This window comes from Eupeodes corollae, chromosome 1 (assembly GCF_945859685.1).
Source record: "Eupeodes corollae chromosome 1, idEupCoro1.1, whole genome shotgun sequence".
Lineage (NCBI taxonomy): Eukaryota > Metazoa > Arthropoda > Insecta > Diptera > Syrphidae > Eupeodes > Eupeodes corollae.
In genome coordinates this window covers 268,242,524-268,257,963 of record NC_079147.1, presented here as the reverse complement: position 1 = coordinate 268,257,963, position 15,440 = coordinate 268,242,524, and the positions used below count along the sequence as shown (strand labels likewise).

The window sequence follows — 15,440 nt, the reverse complement described above, 5'->3', positions numbered from 1 at the left end:
TTTCTGTATTTTAATGTATTTTTTTATTGAAACAAAAAAATCAATATAAAATTTATAGTGGAGGAAATTTTTTGTCTAACTTTCCGTTTCCATTTATTTTTTGTCTAACTTTCCGTTTCCATTTCTTCAGCTGAATCCTCATCTTCTTCCCATTCATCGTCAGATACACTTTTTGTTTCCATTCCGTCTTCAATATCCGAGTTTGATGAATCTTAAATTAAAAAGAAAAAATAAATGTTTAAATTATATTTTAAGTATAAAATCGTTTAACACAAATAATTTTCATTGAGACCTAAAATGTTCAATATTCATGTTGTTGTAGCTCAAAATGCAGAGCTCTTCTGTAGATTATAGGAAGGAAGTGCCATAATTCGGATATAAATACTAAAAGTGGATTTACGTTTATCTGCACTTGCATATTGAAGAAATGTTGAGTGAGGCAGATATATATTTAAAAACTTTACTTCCTATAAAATATCATGTATGTTTATTGCAATAAATCAAAACGCCTAAAATACGATACAAAATAGTGAAAAATTCGGAAAATATTTTCGGCAACCAAAAAAGAAACAAGTGGCCTATAATTATAATTTCGTACAGTGTTTTTCCATAGTCTCAAAATTATAGGAGGAAGGTACTTATAAAAACGCAATTAAATACCGAAAAGTATACCACTCACGAAAAAAAAATTACAATTAGTTGCATGAACCTTACAATTAAATTCTTGAAAAAAAGCGTAACAAAACTAAACCACTACTTAATTTAACATAGTAACAAAATTTAAAAACAATGAATAAATGTGAAGCTTTTGTTACACTTGCAGCATTGTGGCAACACTGCTGCAGACAAAGATGCTATAATAATGGTTGATTTACATGTATCTGTGTTTGATTTCTGCTAAATAAAGGGATGCTACATATAAAATTAATGTTTGTGAGATAGAGAGAAAAGGCCAACATGATGAAGATGCTAACTTCTGCATTATTTTTATTTACACTTCAGAATTTTCAAAAAATAGTTAGCTTATAGCAGCGTCGAACTATAGTCAGATGATCATTATAAGTGGATTTGTTAATAAGAAAATAATACAAATATAGTCCAACACACGCACAAAACATACATACTTAACATTTAACATGAACTATTACAGAAAAAAAATGAAAGACATTAACAATAGTGGAATACTGGTTCTAAACAATGATTTTAATCCCCAAGAAGCGGATACGATGTTCGTAGGAAGGCAGATCATAAGGATCATCACAAGGAAGACCCTTTACGGAAAAGTTGGAACTGGAATGAACACCTAAACTTTAAAAGTTTTTCAGTAAAAGTTATCGTCTGATATTTTAAAGGGTTTACGAAAAAGCTATTTTTCCCACACCAAACCATCAATTTCGGCTTGTAAAAGAATACGATCATGGGTGGACTTTATTATTTTTAAGCACCGGATTGAGCAACGAAAGGTTTTGAATGATAATTTTTAAGTTTTATCTTATAGGATCTGTTTTTAAGGTATGATTTGATCCAAGCTAATAAAAATAGAGGAAAACCAAGATCTTTAAGTTTAAACAAAAAAATTCCGTGGTAAAGTTGATCAAAAGCTTTAGAAAAGTCTTTACAAACTCTATAACAGTTCATAACTGTCGATCATTTCTAATGGAGATAACACAACAGTTTGCTGGGTGCCGGGCCATAGAGACATTCGTTAGGAACGGTGCAGGCCATTCTACCACGTTTGGCACTACTGGCATACCAATCGCTATTGGTAAACTATTGCTAATGCAAGACGCTGTGAGGAGGGCAGGAACCAGGTGGAACAACATCACCACGTGTCAGGTCACAAATAACATCTGGTCAACACTAGATTTTAAACGTTTATTATTGCTATCTCTCAGCAAATCGCATATAAGCTATGACTTTTGCGGAAGCTGTATGGACGAGGAAGAGGAGGAAACAATTCTTCATCTTCTCTGTACATCCTCTGCTCTGGCTCTAAAACGCAAGAATTACCTAGGAGAATTCTTCTTTAACAATCTAAATCCTATCAGCATAATCAGCCTCTCAAGGAACTCAAATTGGTTCCATTGAGCTTAGGAGGAAGCCTCAAGATTCATGTGGTATCACAATGGGCCATTAAATTGGCCTAAGTGTGTCCGTTTCCATCATGGAAAGCCACTTTAACCTTTAGAAAAGTCTGTGTATATTCAGTCAACTGCATAACCTTGTTCTAAATCTTTTGAACATATTCCAAAATGCTATACTTTCAAACAATTAAGGAATACAAGAAAGCTTTGCAATGGCATTATAGGTTGTTATATCCGGCTTGTTACCTTTCTTGAAAATTGGTGTGATAAATGGATTTTTTCCATATACTGTGAAATTTGCCTGTTTTTATAGAAAGTTTGAATATGAACGTGAGGGTTTCAACTAAAGCATATAATGCGGAAGTCAAGATTAAAGTAAAGACAAACACGTTGACAACATTGAAACCACTTTTCAATTTCATGTGAAAAGAATTATGCAGTTTGAATTCTGAAGTATCAGAGATTTCCGTAAAAGGTATCAGAAACAGTAAACAAAATTTCTCATAATTTCACACTTTTAAAAAGGATGAAAACACATACAAAGCTTATTTGATTGCTCGGTGAGAATGAAAAATGAATTGTGGTTATATTTCATCCTCGTGCAGCGTCAATCCTTCTCGGAAATGCTCTGAAATATTCGAAATATAAACTTGCCAATTGTCTATTTCATTTGCTTTTGAAGTTTCTTCCATTTTTATTTGTTAAGTATGGGTTATAGGAGAAACAGAAACTTCGACTTCAAAATTCATATGAAATAGATAACGATGTTAACAGCGCTTTTGACGGCCTAAAAACCAATAAACACAACAGTTCAAAAAATGCATAGTTATTGTCTTTTAGAGTGGACACATAATGTATTTATTTTGCTGTAGTATTTATTACTATAAATCTTAAATGGTTTTTATTTTCTAAACATAAAAATATTGAAGTTTATTTTGTATAGCCTGACCAATTCAAAGTAGGAAAATTAACTTTTAATTTGTTATAAATATGTTATAATTGAATACCAATGTAAAAACAAACAAAAAAATATCAATACAAATTAATAATAGTACTGGACTCATTCAGTTCAAACATTTATAAATGCAAAATGATTTAGGGTATAATAAAATTCAAAAATATTGAAACATAAAACATTTGATAAAACTTAAACATTTCTCCTTAAAAGTTGGTAGCATTTGCACAGGGACATCAAATACCCTGGGGGGTCATTCCGTAAGACGATAATCGCTAGACGATATCGTTTTGACGATGGCCTTACTTCACGTAAGACGATAATCGTCAAAGTGATATAGTCAAAACGATAGCGTTTGCACGATAGCTAAGTAGGTATCGTCTGCTATTAATTTCCATTGACAACTGAGCAAATTGAAGTAAAAAAGTTTCGGTGTAGTTTAGTTTTGTTACAAAATGAAAACAAAGCTATGCTGTAGCACTTTAACATCAAGTACCTGAAAATTAAGCTGTGATATAAATGTCTTTCTCGTCTAGTTTAATAATTTATATTTTTTTTGCTTGTTTTATTTTATATTGTATTTGTTATTTATTTTAAATTTGTGTCAGTGCTGTCGGGAGGATGCAATACGGAGTTTTTAACAATTATAATGTGATTTAATACAAGTATTGAATAAAGAACATAAAAATCCCCTGAAGAAGTAAGGAATTCTTACGAAACGTTGGGTAAAAGAATGGAATAAAGTTTTTTATTTATTCGCATTCCAAAAACAAAAAGACCAAAGGAGCCTAATAAAACATAATAAATGAAAATAAAAACTCAAAAAAATACAATGAATTCGGTTACGCATTTTTCTATGTACAAAACATTAGTAATCTCTCTTAATTGTTGTTAAATAAATAAAACAATTGTAGTTCTGGATTTGCAAAAGAGGACTTTATAATGATATTATAAACAAAAAATTTGCCAGACGGTTGTCGTTCTACATTCATAATGTATATACATTCAATATTAAAATTTGTTGTAACTATTGAAACTTTGGGGCGTAGGAACATTGGTATATTCGACAGGCAACGATTTTTGTATCGCTCCAAATTAGTTTTGGAAACAGTAAATATTTTTGAAGCCAAGTTATGTTCCCTGTGGATAAAATTAAGTCTTCACTTCCTTCCCTTGGACCAAATTGGTTTTATTACTGCAGCTTATTTACAAAAATATAAGACATTGAACATTGAACATTTTCACATTATTGTTTTATCTTCGGCGGCAACAAATGAAAACACAAAAAGTGACAATAACAACAAACATCACAAAATAATTGGCATGTTTATTAACAATACGTTTTTTGCAAATTTTCAAAATTATGTTTCATAACATTTTCAAGTTATTGAACAAGCATTATCTTTCGTTGAGTTCATTTTGACATTTTGAATATACTCAACGAACTTATACTGGGAACGATTGAACGATACCATAGTGATAAGGGGTGTTTACATGGACGAGCTTGCTCGACAGCATGGCTCGACAACCATCGATGCTCGATCATTAAAACGCTGAAACAACTGCTCGACCAACGTGCTGGATGGATTTCAAAAATTTTTGAAAACCTGAATGCTCGTCCAGCCAGCCAACTCGTGCGAACACGTGCTCGACAACTTCGTTTTTTTTTCATTCGGTAAATGATCTCGAGCAGATAAGACGTTCACGGAATTTTGAAAAAATGGCAACAATAACGAATGTTTCCATTATAAAAATACTAAGAGCTGATTTAGCGATACGTGTTGAAAATTTAAGGTCAGAATAGCTACGACCAGTTGCCAAAAACCTTAGGGTAGCGGATAGCCGTTCATTGGCAGAGATAGAATCTCTCATATTTGTATTTTTTCTTTCTATATAAGGCTTCACTATAGCCAATAGCTCCTCATATACGGCAGCATCCATACGCAAAAAATTTGTAAAGTCCGATGAAGATGTAACTTTGAGCTCGTTCATCAAATTTATATGGTTGTATTTTTTTCTGTCCTTAATCCATTTTTTTACCCATAAACGTTTTTTCTTTTTTTTTTCTCTTCCTCTTCAATAATCTCATTCATAATTAAAGCTGCCAAAATCATTTTCGCCATCCTGCGTGCGTCTGTTTGAGTCGAAAATTTTTAAATACTGAGGCTCGACAACATCAGTATCAATGTGAACGCAAAGTTTTGCGTACAGTTATTTTTGCCATCGAGCCATGCTGTCGAGCATGCTCGTCCATGTAAACACCCCTATAAAGTTACGTGAAGCAAATTATTGACGATATCGTTAATGATAATCGTTTTGACGATTATCTTTTCGGAAATTACGGACGATACCTACATAGCTATCGTGCAAACGCTATCGTTTTGACGATTCATTTTGTTCTGATAAGCACCTCCCCAACAGCTTATACTGTATTGCATTCGAGAATGAAAAATCCCATAGTAAACAATTTTCATGGTGTTATCAGAACAATAATTTCTAAGGCGATAAAAACAACGGATTGTTGAAAGGAAATATATTTTAAGCCCTAAAATATGTTCAGACCAGCTCAAATTTCTATCGATGAAAACACCCAAGTATTTAAAATAGTTAAAGTTTTCAATTTGAAAGTAGTTGGTATCGCAAACATTAGCATTAAAATAGTGATAGGAATTTTGAAAGACACTCAAGTGTAAATTAAACCTTGCAAAGTTCGATGAGTCGAATATAACATTAATGTTATAATTAATGGTAAGCTACAAAACTAACAAACTAACAAAAGGACGGGACCAAGAACAGATCCCTAAGGAACTCCAAGACTTATAACCTTGGAGTCATCAAACAGCTGCCGAGTTTGACCTTTTGTTTCCTGTTTTTCAGATAAGATGCAAACCACTCATATATAAATCCACGGAAGCCCTCATAATATAATATGTTCAAAAGAATATTGTGGTCTACCATATCAAAGGCTTTTGGTAATATCCACAAAAAGTCCACTATAAAACCTTCTATCATCCAGTCCTTTATGAATAGAAGAGCAAAAATTCAACAAAGCATCCTCAGTAGGGAGCCCAGTCCTAAACCCAAACTGTTTTGAACTAAGAAAATTAGAATTTTTAAGAAAGCACAAAACCCTACATTTAATTACTTTTTTAAATATTTTTGAAATAAAAGGCAACAACGAAATTTGGATCCGATCCAGGTATATACGGCGCTAAATCTTGATTCAACGACTCAATTCTATTTGTAAACTGGGTAAAATAAAGGGTTAAGGCTGTATTGCGAGAAAGCGATGGAATGTGACATGCGATTAGGGGGGTTAACATTGACGAGCATGGCTCGATGACAAACATAATTGTACTCACAACTTTGCGTTTACATTGATACTGACGTTGTCCAGCCCTAGTATTTTAAAATTTTCGAATCAAACAAACACAGGATGGTGAAAATGATTTTGGCAGCTTTAATTATGAATGAGATTCTTGAAGAGGAAAAGAAAGAAACAAAATAAAGGAAAAAAGAAAAAACGTTTAGGGGTAAAAAATGAAGTAAGGACTAAAAAATACTAGATTTTTGACCTTTTTTATTTTTGTTAATTCCCGGCGAGAACAGGCGCGAATTGAGTTTATTTTTTGCATTTTTGCATTAAGGTATATTTTTTATATTTTTCTAGGAACAATTTCTATCCTTTTAGATTAAAATGTTTGTTTTTATGAATGTCACTTTTTATTTCCCATACCTCAGGTAAACTTTTGTATAGTTAAAAAAATACTCTTCCCAAAACTTGCTATTATTGGGTACTGTTGCCATTATTTTCGGTTACCGTGCCCGAGATCATTTAACGAATGAAAAAAAAAATAGTAATAGACGTTGTCGAGCATCTGTTCACACGAGTTAGCTGGTTGGACGAGCCTTCAAGATTTTAAACATTTTTGAAATCCATTCGGCATGTTGGCCAAGCAGTTGTTTTAGCGTTTTAATGATCGAGCATTGACAGTTTTCGAGCATGCTCGTCCAAGTAAACCCCACTATCGAGATTCGATAATAGATACGACAGAATGCGCACCGAAAAAGCAATTTTATGTTTGATTTTTTTCTTCAAATGTCCAAAACAAACAATTTTCGCACAATCGCTTGAAAAGTGATCAGGGGTGTCATTCCGTAATTTCCGAAACGATAATAGTCAAAACGATTATCATTAACGATATCGTCAATAATTTGCTTCACGTAACTTTATCACTATCGTCTCGTTCAATCGTTTTCAGTATAAGTTCGTTGAGTATATACCAAATGTCAAAATGAACTCAACGAAAGATAATGCTTGTTCAATAACTTGAAAATGTTATTAAACTTGGTTTTCCTCTATGGGAAATTTTGAAAATTTGGAAAAAAAACGTATTGTTAATAAACATGCCAATTATTTTGTGATGTTTGTTGTTATTGTCACTTTTTGTGTTTTCATTTGTTGCCGCCGAAGATAAAACAATAATATGAAAATTTTTGTTCAATGTCTTATATTTTTGTAAATCAGCTACAGTAATAAACCCAATTTGGTCCAAGGGAAGAAAGTGAAGACTTCATTTTATTCACAGGGAACATAACTTGGCTTCAAAAATATTTAATGTTTCCAAAACTGATTTGGATTAGTGTTTTGTGCAAGAGCGATACAAAAATCGTTGCCTGTCGAATAAACCAATGTTCCTACGCCCCAAAGTTCCAATAGTTACAACAAATTTTAATATTGAATGTACATATATACATTATGAATATAGAACGACAATTTGGCAAATTTATTATTTATAATATCATTATAAAGTCCTCTTTTGTTTTATTTATTGAACAACAATTAAGAGAGATTACTAATGTTTTGTATATAAAAAACTGAGTAACCGAATTCATTGTATTTTGTTGAGTTTTTATTTTCATTTTGTAACAAAACTAAACAACAACGAAACTTTTTTACTTCAATTTGCTTAGTTGTCAATGGAAATTAATAGCAGACGATACCAACTTAGCTATCTTGCAAACGCTATCGTTTTGACGATATCACTTTGACGATTATCGTCTTACGTAAAGTGAGACTATCGTCGAAACGATATCGTCAAGCGATTATCGTTTTACGGAATGACCCCCCAGAACAAATTTTATGTGAGAATTGTGATAGGGCTGAATAAAAATCTTACCTGTGTCGGCATATATTAATGCATTCTCATTATCTAAGTTGTCTTCCTCTTTGTTGCGTTGAATTTGGCTAACAAGTAATTGTAATCGTCCGTTTAGCCTAACAATAAAAAAAAGTTTAAATTACTACTTCGAAAAGAAAAATATTTTTAGATCATACTTAGAAATTTCCATCAAGCAACTCGCTCTATGCTCTATGATACCAATACATGGTCCAAATTTCTCCAATAAGTCTTCAGAGCCTAAAGCCATCAATTGACTTGAATGCGTTTTTGCAAGAACCTTTAACCATTTAGCTGATATTTCAACACTTTAAGGCAAAACAAAAATAATAGAATTCATTCATTATGACATGAAACAAAACCTACTTCACTCGCTTCTTCTGCATCAAAAGGGTTAACTCGTTTACGAGACTTCCAACATATTGCACAGGTAGTTTTTGCAATGTTTTCAAAATAACTTTTGGATCGGTTCTAGTTAAAACTGACATCAGCATTCTAGAAATTAAACAGTGACTCATGGATTAGTGCGAACTTATGTATAAAAAGAATATCCACGGAAATACCAACCCACGATTTTTGCTATGCAATGCTTGCATTAGCAGTTGTACATTACTCTGTGCTTCTGGCTTCTCCCCAACGTTCAGATTCAAATTTTGTAACCTCGATTCAAAAGGCATTTCGGCAGCTTTTAGTTTTTTCCTCGAAACCACCGATCCCAAAGTATATTCAACTTTTGAATCAACATAAGGAGTGAGAGTTTTCAAGGAAGAGCCGATTTGGGTTGAGTCCGTCTTCTTTTTCTTCATAAAACGGGATTTTGGATCAGCTCGCACAAGTACTTGTAGCTTCTCGCTATAGTTAGGGAACTGAAAAGTTCATAAATATTTATAAGATTTATTTAAAGTAGATAGAAAATAGTTTCATAAATTACAATCTGTTCGAATGTCATAAAATTCGTATTGCCATAGCAAAAAAGGATTTGACCTTTCATAGCATGTTCCAGGGAAGCAGCTACAGCAGGAATCGGTTGAATGGCAGAAGTGCTATCTGAAGCGATCTCGATTGTGACTTTTGGTTTAATTGGTTTTTCTGCTTTAATGCTAAAATTTAAGAATGTTCGAGCAATTGGTGAGTGATGAGGCATATAATCTACGCGTTTCAACTTACCTATCCAATGGAATCAAGTACACGTGAATAACTCCACTTCTAGTAACACTGGCTAGTTTTATACTGCCCTCATCATCTAACTGACAGGTTAACGACTGAGCTATGTCTTCCATGAGTAGAGTGCACGAGGACGACTTATTTTTCCCCTTCTTGCCAATCTTCCACAGACATATGATCCGTTCCATTTTCGAAGCAGAAATGACATATTCGGTATCGTCTATAGCAAACGTACTCAAAATCGTTACTTCTGAGGTGTGTCCTGTGAAAGTTTGGGCCAGTTCGCAGGTCTCCAATGAGAAGACTTTTATCTGTCTGGCTCCAACTACGATGTTTTTAGAATTTGGAAGATATGCTATGCTTTGGGGTTTTTCATTTCCAATGGAAAAGGAGTTTATTTGTTTCTCCTTTGGTAGATTCCAAGAAATCACCTGGCAGTCCTCACCGCAGGTGTACAAAGTTTCATCTGCATCGTAGAATATCGAAGTGATTTTACCCAAGTGACCTTCACCTTTTAGATCACTTTGAATCTGGGAGCAAAAAGAAGTGTTGACTAATTATTATCAACAAAAAACACAACCTTTATTCTCTTTTTACCTTTCCCAGGGCATAGGAATAAAGAGACACACCTCCTGTGCCTGTAGCCAATGCGATATAGAGTGAAGAACCAGCATCCAAAAATTTACGTTCCTTTTTATGCTGCAATAGTGAAATCAAGTAAAGGAGATGTTTTTTTAGTGTAAAGCAACTTCCATACCTTTTTCTGGGCAGATATTTCGACCCAAGTAATTGCACTACATTTGCTACTTAAATGCAAGTTCGGGGTGAACTCCTGCATTAACTCGTTTGTTTCTGTGTCCCATATCTTGAGGATTCCAAGATGATTAACCAAGGCAAAGAGTTTTCCGTCCGGAGAAAATCCCGACACGTGCTGTTCAACGAGCGCCATAATTTTTTGTGGTTGGTGTCTCTTTAATCTTGCTGGTTGACATGTAAATATAAAAGCAAGTGACAATAAGAAACGTCAAACATCAGCAACAATTTATTTAGTAGTAGATTAATACGTTCAGGAAATTAAACTATTAGGGAACAATTAAACGTTTAAGAATTTGTTGTTTTTTAATTTAAATTTTTCACTACATAAGATTAAATTTCTCGCTATTGCAGGAAACATGTCTTTATGTAATATAAATAAAAATGTCTTCAAAAATATAAATATAAATCTTATGGCAGTTAAACACAACTTTAAGAGCTTGGTTTTTGAATTTAATTAATTTTAAATATTGCTTGGGTTTGATTACATTAAAAATGAGTAAGAATTAAATGTATCAAATTATAAAAAGTGGAAATGAACCAAAACCAAGGTTATGGGATGAATAAAGTATTATTTTAAGTACACAAATTCTTTAGTTCTATATTTGGATACCAAACATGACAAATTTCACTTTTTCAATCGCTTTTTCGTGGTTGTTGTAGTAGCTGTCACATGATAGTTAGCGCGTAGTATCTGCGATGATAGAGGTCTTGGGTTCAGTTTCTGCCTGTTATTCTTAAAGTTTTTTTTTTTTCACGAATACTGCTTCCTCTTGCGAATAACTATCTTAACCCCAACAGTAATTATTGTCATGAAAAGTGCTTCCACAAGTAACTCTTGTCATGAAAAGTCCTTCCACAAGTTTAGCGTTCGGATTCAGCAGAAAAACTATACGTCCCCTCCATCCATGAAATGACTCTCACACAGAAATGTTTGAGAGTTGTAAGTCACTAGGTCCTGGTTCTATACGGATTTGTGCGCACTTAATTTATTTATTTATTTTTCAATGATCAAAACCAGTGATAGCTATAACTAGTCCCTTTAAGAGATAAAAATGCCAACAGAAGCTCATTGTCACTCTTCACTGAGTTAGTTAGTTTCCAAAAACCAAGGTATTTACAACTTTAATAAAGAAAATTAAAAACAATTTCCCTGTGAAAATCTTAAGTTACCAAAAGTATGCCTTAAGTTTGCCAGCAAAAGATCTTGTACTAGATTACAATAACATCCCTGCTGTAAATTTTCTCAAGTTCTTGTTCTACGATACAAATGTCAAAAATTTCAGCAAAAATTCTTAATCAAGCGAAAAGGCAAAACGTTTTTCTCCCTTTCTATTTCGTTTTACCATTTACCATTACCATTGCCACCACTTGGCCCAAGGCCCATCACATCAGGCTAAAATTAATTGTTTTGTTATCATAAACATAATAAACAATACAAAACACGTTCACTGAGTGCACTTTTTTAATTGTTAGAAGTTAGTACAAAAACATGACTATGTCATCTAAGGAAAAATCCGAAGAAATGGAATGGTCTGCCGAAGAAGAAATCCAATTGTTTTTCGCATTGGAAGGCCTCAAGCCCGTCGGTGTAAATAAACATTTTTACATGGCTTGCATCGCAGATCGACTATCGAGATCGTTAAATCGTGACATACCCGCCGAACAAATTTGGGCGCATCTACGCACGTTATACAATCTCGATGTTCTGGATGAAATGGAACCATTGCCATTTCCCAATGATCAGAAAGATTTCTCGCTTCCCGAGACCGAATTCAGTGTTCTGATGTCTCGAAAACAGGCCGAAACCGAAGAGAAGAAAATCAATGAGGCATCTCAATCAAAACCAATTGGTTTGTTTATAATATCATATTCTTTAAAAAAAAAACATTTGAAGATTGTTGTTTTTTGTTTTTGAATAGAAAAACCAGCAGTGGCGGCTAAAGTGAATGTTGCACCAATCAAGGATTTAGATAAGAAAATTGTTGCAAAGCTTGTCGAAGCTCCAAAACGCACACCAAAGCGGACCAGAGGGTCGATGTCATTGGAGTCGAATAGTCCCTCGACTACACCACCTCCATTACAAGCCCACAAGAGGAGACGAATCTAAGGGCACAAACAACTAATTTGCGACTCCTATTCGGGAGTATATATATATAAAACATATTTTTGTATATCATTTAAGTAATAATTGTTGTAAATTTTAACACCTAAAGGTACCACAAGACAGAACCAAGTTGGTATAACTGACAGTAGTTTTGCTTAGATTTAAAACGTTTTCGTTTTAATTTTTAATTTTAGAAACCAAGATAAAAGTAAGTGAAATCAAAATTAGAAACCTAACCTTCCGATTCGTAGGCGAAGCTTTCGTTTGTGAAACTACGTCCTTAGTGGTGCTACAAGCTTAAGTTAGAGTCTTTCTATAAGAAGTTGCCTATTTGCACAGTAATAATAATATTAAATATGCAATCAATAACATTTTAACCGATATACATTTAAAGTGTAATGTATAGAGATACAAGCAATCATATAAATTTTATTTAAAAGAAAGTTAAATAACTATAGTTTCAGAAAGTGGAAAAAAGTGCATTGACTTAAAAGTAAGAAGCATTTAAAGTCAGGGTAAAGTATATAAGAAGAACTTACATATATAATGTTTTTATGTAGAATATATACCTTTTAGTCTGTTTACTTTGCAAATTTACACACCTATTTATGGCCTGGTATTCAAGAAAATTTGAAACAAATTTTACACAAATAAATACAAAAAAAGATAAAACAAAACTCTCGATATTAAAATTATGTTGTAATATTAACTTTATGTAATTGTAAAAATAAAATTTCCAAAGATAAATACTGAAAATTCATAAAATAAATATATTTTCTTTTTATTTACATCAAGTACATATATAAGAAGATATACAAAGTTGCCTTAAAACGGCTGCATTAAAATATGTTAAATCATTTCTATAACAAAATCGTTCTTTGATGGTAAAGGAAATAAAATCTTAATTAAACGAACGTGACCTTTGGTATTACCGCTTGTGTTCCAAACAGAACTTTTGGCGATAAAAAAGTCTTGTCCCACCTTAAAAAAGCGTGATATAAAAATGTGATATCCGGATTTTCGCAATTTTAAATGCACCTTTACTTAGTGCCAGGCAATAGAAACATTCTAGAAAACTGTAGAGCAGATGACTTCGCAAAAAATGGTACAATACAACACATTACCCTATGTTTGGCTTATGGCATACCAATCGCTACATGTACACTTTTTCTAAATCAAGATGATGTGAAAAAAACAAGCATCAGGTGGAATAACTAACTGACAAGCCACGAAAAACATCTGATAGGCCCTAAATTTTTTTTTATTTAAAGCGCTCAAGGTGGTTGATATCTATTATTGGTGCCATAACCGGACACTGTCTAATAGGTGAAGAAAATTTAAGGTCTACTTGGGAGAATTCTTCTATAACGATCTCTGGCACACTAACATCATAAGTCTTTTACATTTCGTCATGAACTCCTATTGGTTTAATTGGGCTCAGAGGCCCCAAGATTCATTTGGTATCACAATGGGCCAACAACTGGCATAAGTTTGTTCTATTTTATCCCGTACAGCCTCTTCAACCTAACCTCTCGATTCACTGTCGTAATAAGACCCTTTAAGAGTTTGGCAGTCAATTAAATTTAAATTTAAATACAAATTTCAAAATATCCCTTCGTAGTCAGATAAAAGGTCTCCTTATTCGGGTCAAAACAAATATATGTAAAGCATTCCTGTGTGGGAGAAATGTTGTTAGCGATTCTATAGGGCACACAGAATACAAACGGTCTTACTAACGGACATTCTTTAGATTGAGAAATTTGCATATGAGAACTTTTCAAATTGTTAACATTTATTTCTGGTCTCTAAAACGAAAGCATTATCATATAGGGCTCGGATTCTCATGCTCTAAAAAACACGAAATATGCAAAATATAAAAATAAATTGTATTTTAAATAATATATAAGTAGGTACATAATTTTTGTAAGAATGTTTTGTTAGCGTGGATCATGAAGTTTTTTCTAAAATTTTCAAAAATAAAAGCTGCGATTTGTTCTCAAAAATCTTTTCAGCATAGAAAACTACCTTTCCACGTCAACAGACGTTAGTGGGGCATTTTTAAAGGAAACAATCTCACTAACTAAAAGTTCACACTCAAAACTGTTCTTCTTCTTCATTTAAGGATGTGAAGAATTTTTTCATTTGTGTATGTATGTATGTACATATATGCTTCGTTTTTTTTAAGGACGCTTTCCATTTTTTTGAAAATTGATTGACTCATTGGCTATTCTACAGCATGTATTTTCAAAATTGAAAAATTGACCCTGTACACCAATGGTTGTTTCAATGGAAACCCACAATAAATTATGTTTTACTCGTAGATGTATTTTAATCTCATCGAAAAAAAACAGTAACCACTTTATCAACACAGTTTTTTCTTGTTGTAGATTTGTCGGGTATAATTTTGTTTGTATACTTTTTGAAAAATCGTTTTTTAGTTTTCGATTAAATTATTTTTTTAAATGTTTAAGGTTTTTTTAAATATGCTTTTATTGTTTAAATATGCTCAATGAGGCGAAATATGCATGTACATATATTAAAATATGCAAAAATATGCGTCAACAACGATTGAATGCCATTTCAAAGCAAATTTCTTAATATGAAAAACTATCTGATTCTTTTGCTTCTATGGCTGCCAAAAAAAATTCTTGTTTATTGCATTGCTTTTATTCAGGTTTTTAGATTCATGTGTTAAATAATAATAATTATTCATTAAATAAGGTTTATATTAACAAATATTTTACATTGAACATTTATTCATAATTTTAACGGATAATATCTTGACAAAGTTCTAAACTCTAAATCTGGGTTCATTGAACAAATAGAGCTTAATTCAGTTTTTTCTCATTTCTTCATTGCGCTCTAAGGCGATGAAACTTTGATTTATGTAGATCTCAGCCTGAGTTAGAAGCATGGACTATGACAAAAGCATATGAAAGCACGTTGGGTCGTTTCCAGAGAAAAGTTCTTCGTGTGATCTACGGTCCCGTATGCATCGAAGGGGAGTGGAGGAGAAGATGGAACGACTAGCTGTACGGGCTGTAAAGCGACGTAGACTTAGCCATGAGGGTAAAAGTCTAACGACTATGATGGCTGTTTCACGTAGAGCCCATGGAAACAAATGCTCCGGCCCGGAA

The 15,440-nt window shown here is 32.9% G+C and overlaps 2 protein-coding genes across 2 annotated transcripts; one reads left to right on the top strand and one right to left on the bottom strand.

The window, feature by feature from the left end:
* Positions 1-10,368, bottom strand: LOC129941971 (WD repeat-containing protein 43). The gene is made up of 9 exons (XM_056050759.1): positions 10,141-10,368; positions 9,981-10,082; positions 9,387-9,913; positions 9,151-9,319; positions 8,787-9,085; positions 8,586-8,714; positions 8,378-8,527; positions 8,220-8,317; positions 1-211 (listed from the first exon to the last, which is right to left on the bottom strand). The coding sequence occupies exons 1-9, from the start codon at positions 10,330-10,332 to the stop codon at positions 105-107; spliced, it is 1,773 nt and encodes a 590-aa protein (XP_055906734.1). The 5' UTR covers positions 10,333-10,368; the 3' UTR covers positions 1-104.
* Positions 10,369-11,491: 1,123 nt separating this feature from the next.
* Positions 11,492-13,074, top strand: LOC129938663 (MRG/MORF4L-binding protein). The gene is made up of 2 exons (XM_056046338.1): positions 11,492-12,049; positions 12,119-13,074. Exons 1-2 carry the CDS (start codon positions 11,689-11,691, stop codon positions 12,304-12,306), a joined length of 549 nt encoding a protein of 182 aa, XP_055902313.1. The 5' UTR covers positions 11,492-11,688; the 3' UTR covers positions 12,307-13,074.
* Positions 13,075-15,440: the final 2,366 nt, after the last annotated feature.

What these genes read in the sequence shown, in the direction of transcription:
- LOC129941971 (XM_056050759.1), bottom strand. Translation starts at nt 10,332, where the DNA reads ATGGCGCTCGTTGAACAGCACGTGTCGGGATTTTCTCCGGACGGAAAA. An exon ending in AAATATCTGCCCAGAAAAAG is followed by an intron (nt 10,083 to 10,140) that starts GTATGGAAGTTG and finishes TCACTATTGCAG; the next exon opens with CATAAAAAGGAACGTAAATT. An exon ending in TTATGACATTCGAACAGATT is followed by an intron (nt 9,086 to 9,150) that starts GTAATTTATGAA and finishes TGAACTTTTCAG; the next exon opens with TTCCCTAACTATAGCGAGAA.
- LOC129938663 (XM_056046338.1), top strand. Translation starts at nt 11,689, where the DNA reads ATGACTATGTCATCTAAGGAAAAATCCGAAGAAATGGAATGGTCTGCC. An exon ending in ATCTCAATCAAAACCAATTG is followed by an intron (nt 12,050 to 12,118) that starts GTTTGTTTATAA and finishes GTTTTTGAATAG; the next exon opens with AAAAACCAGCAGTGGCGGCT.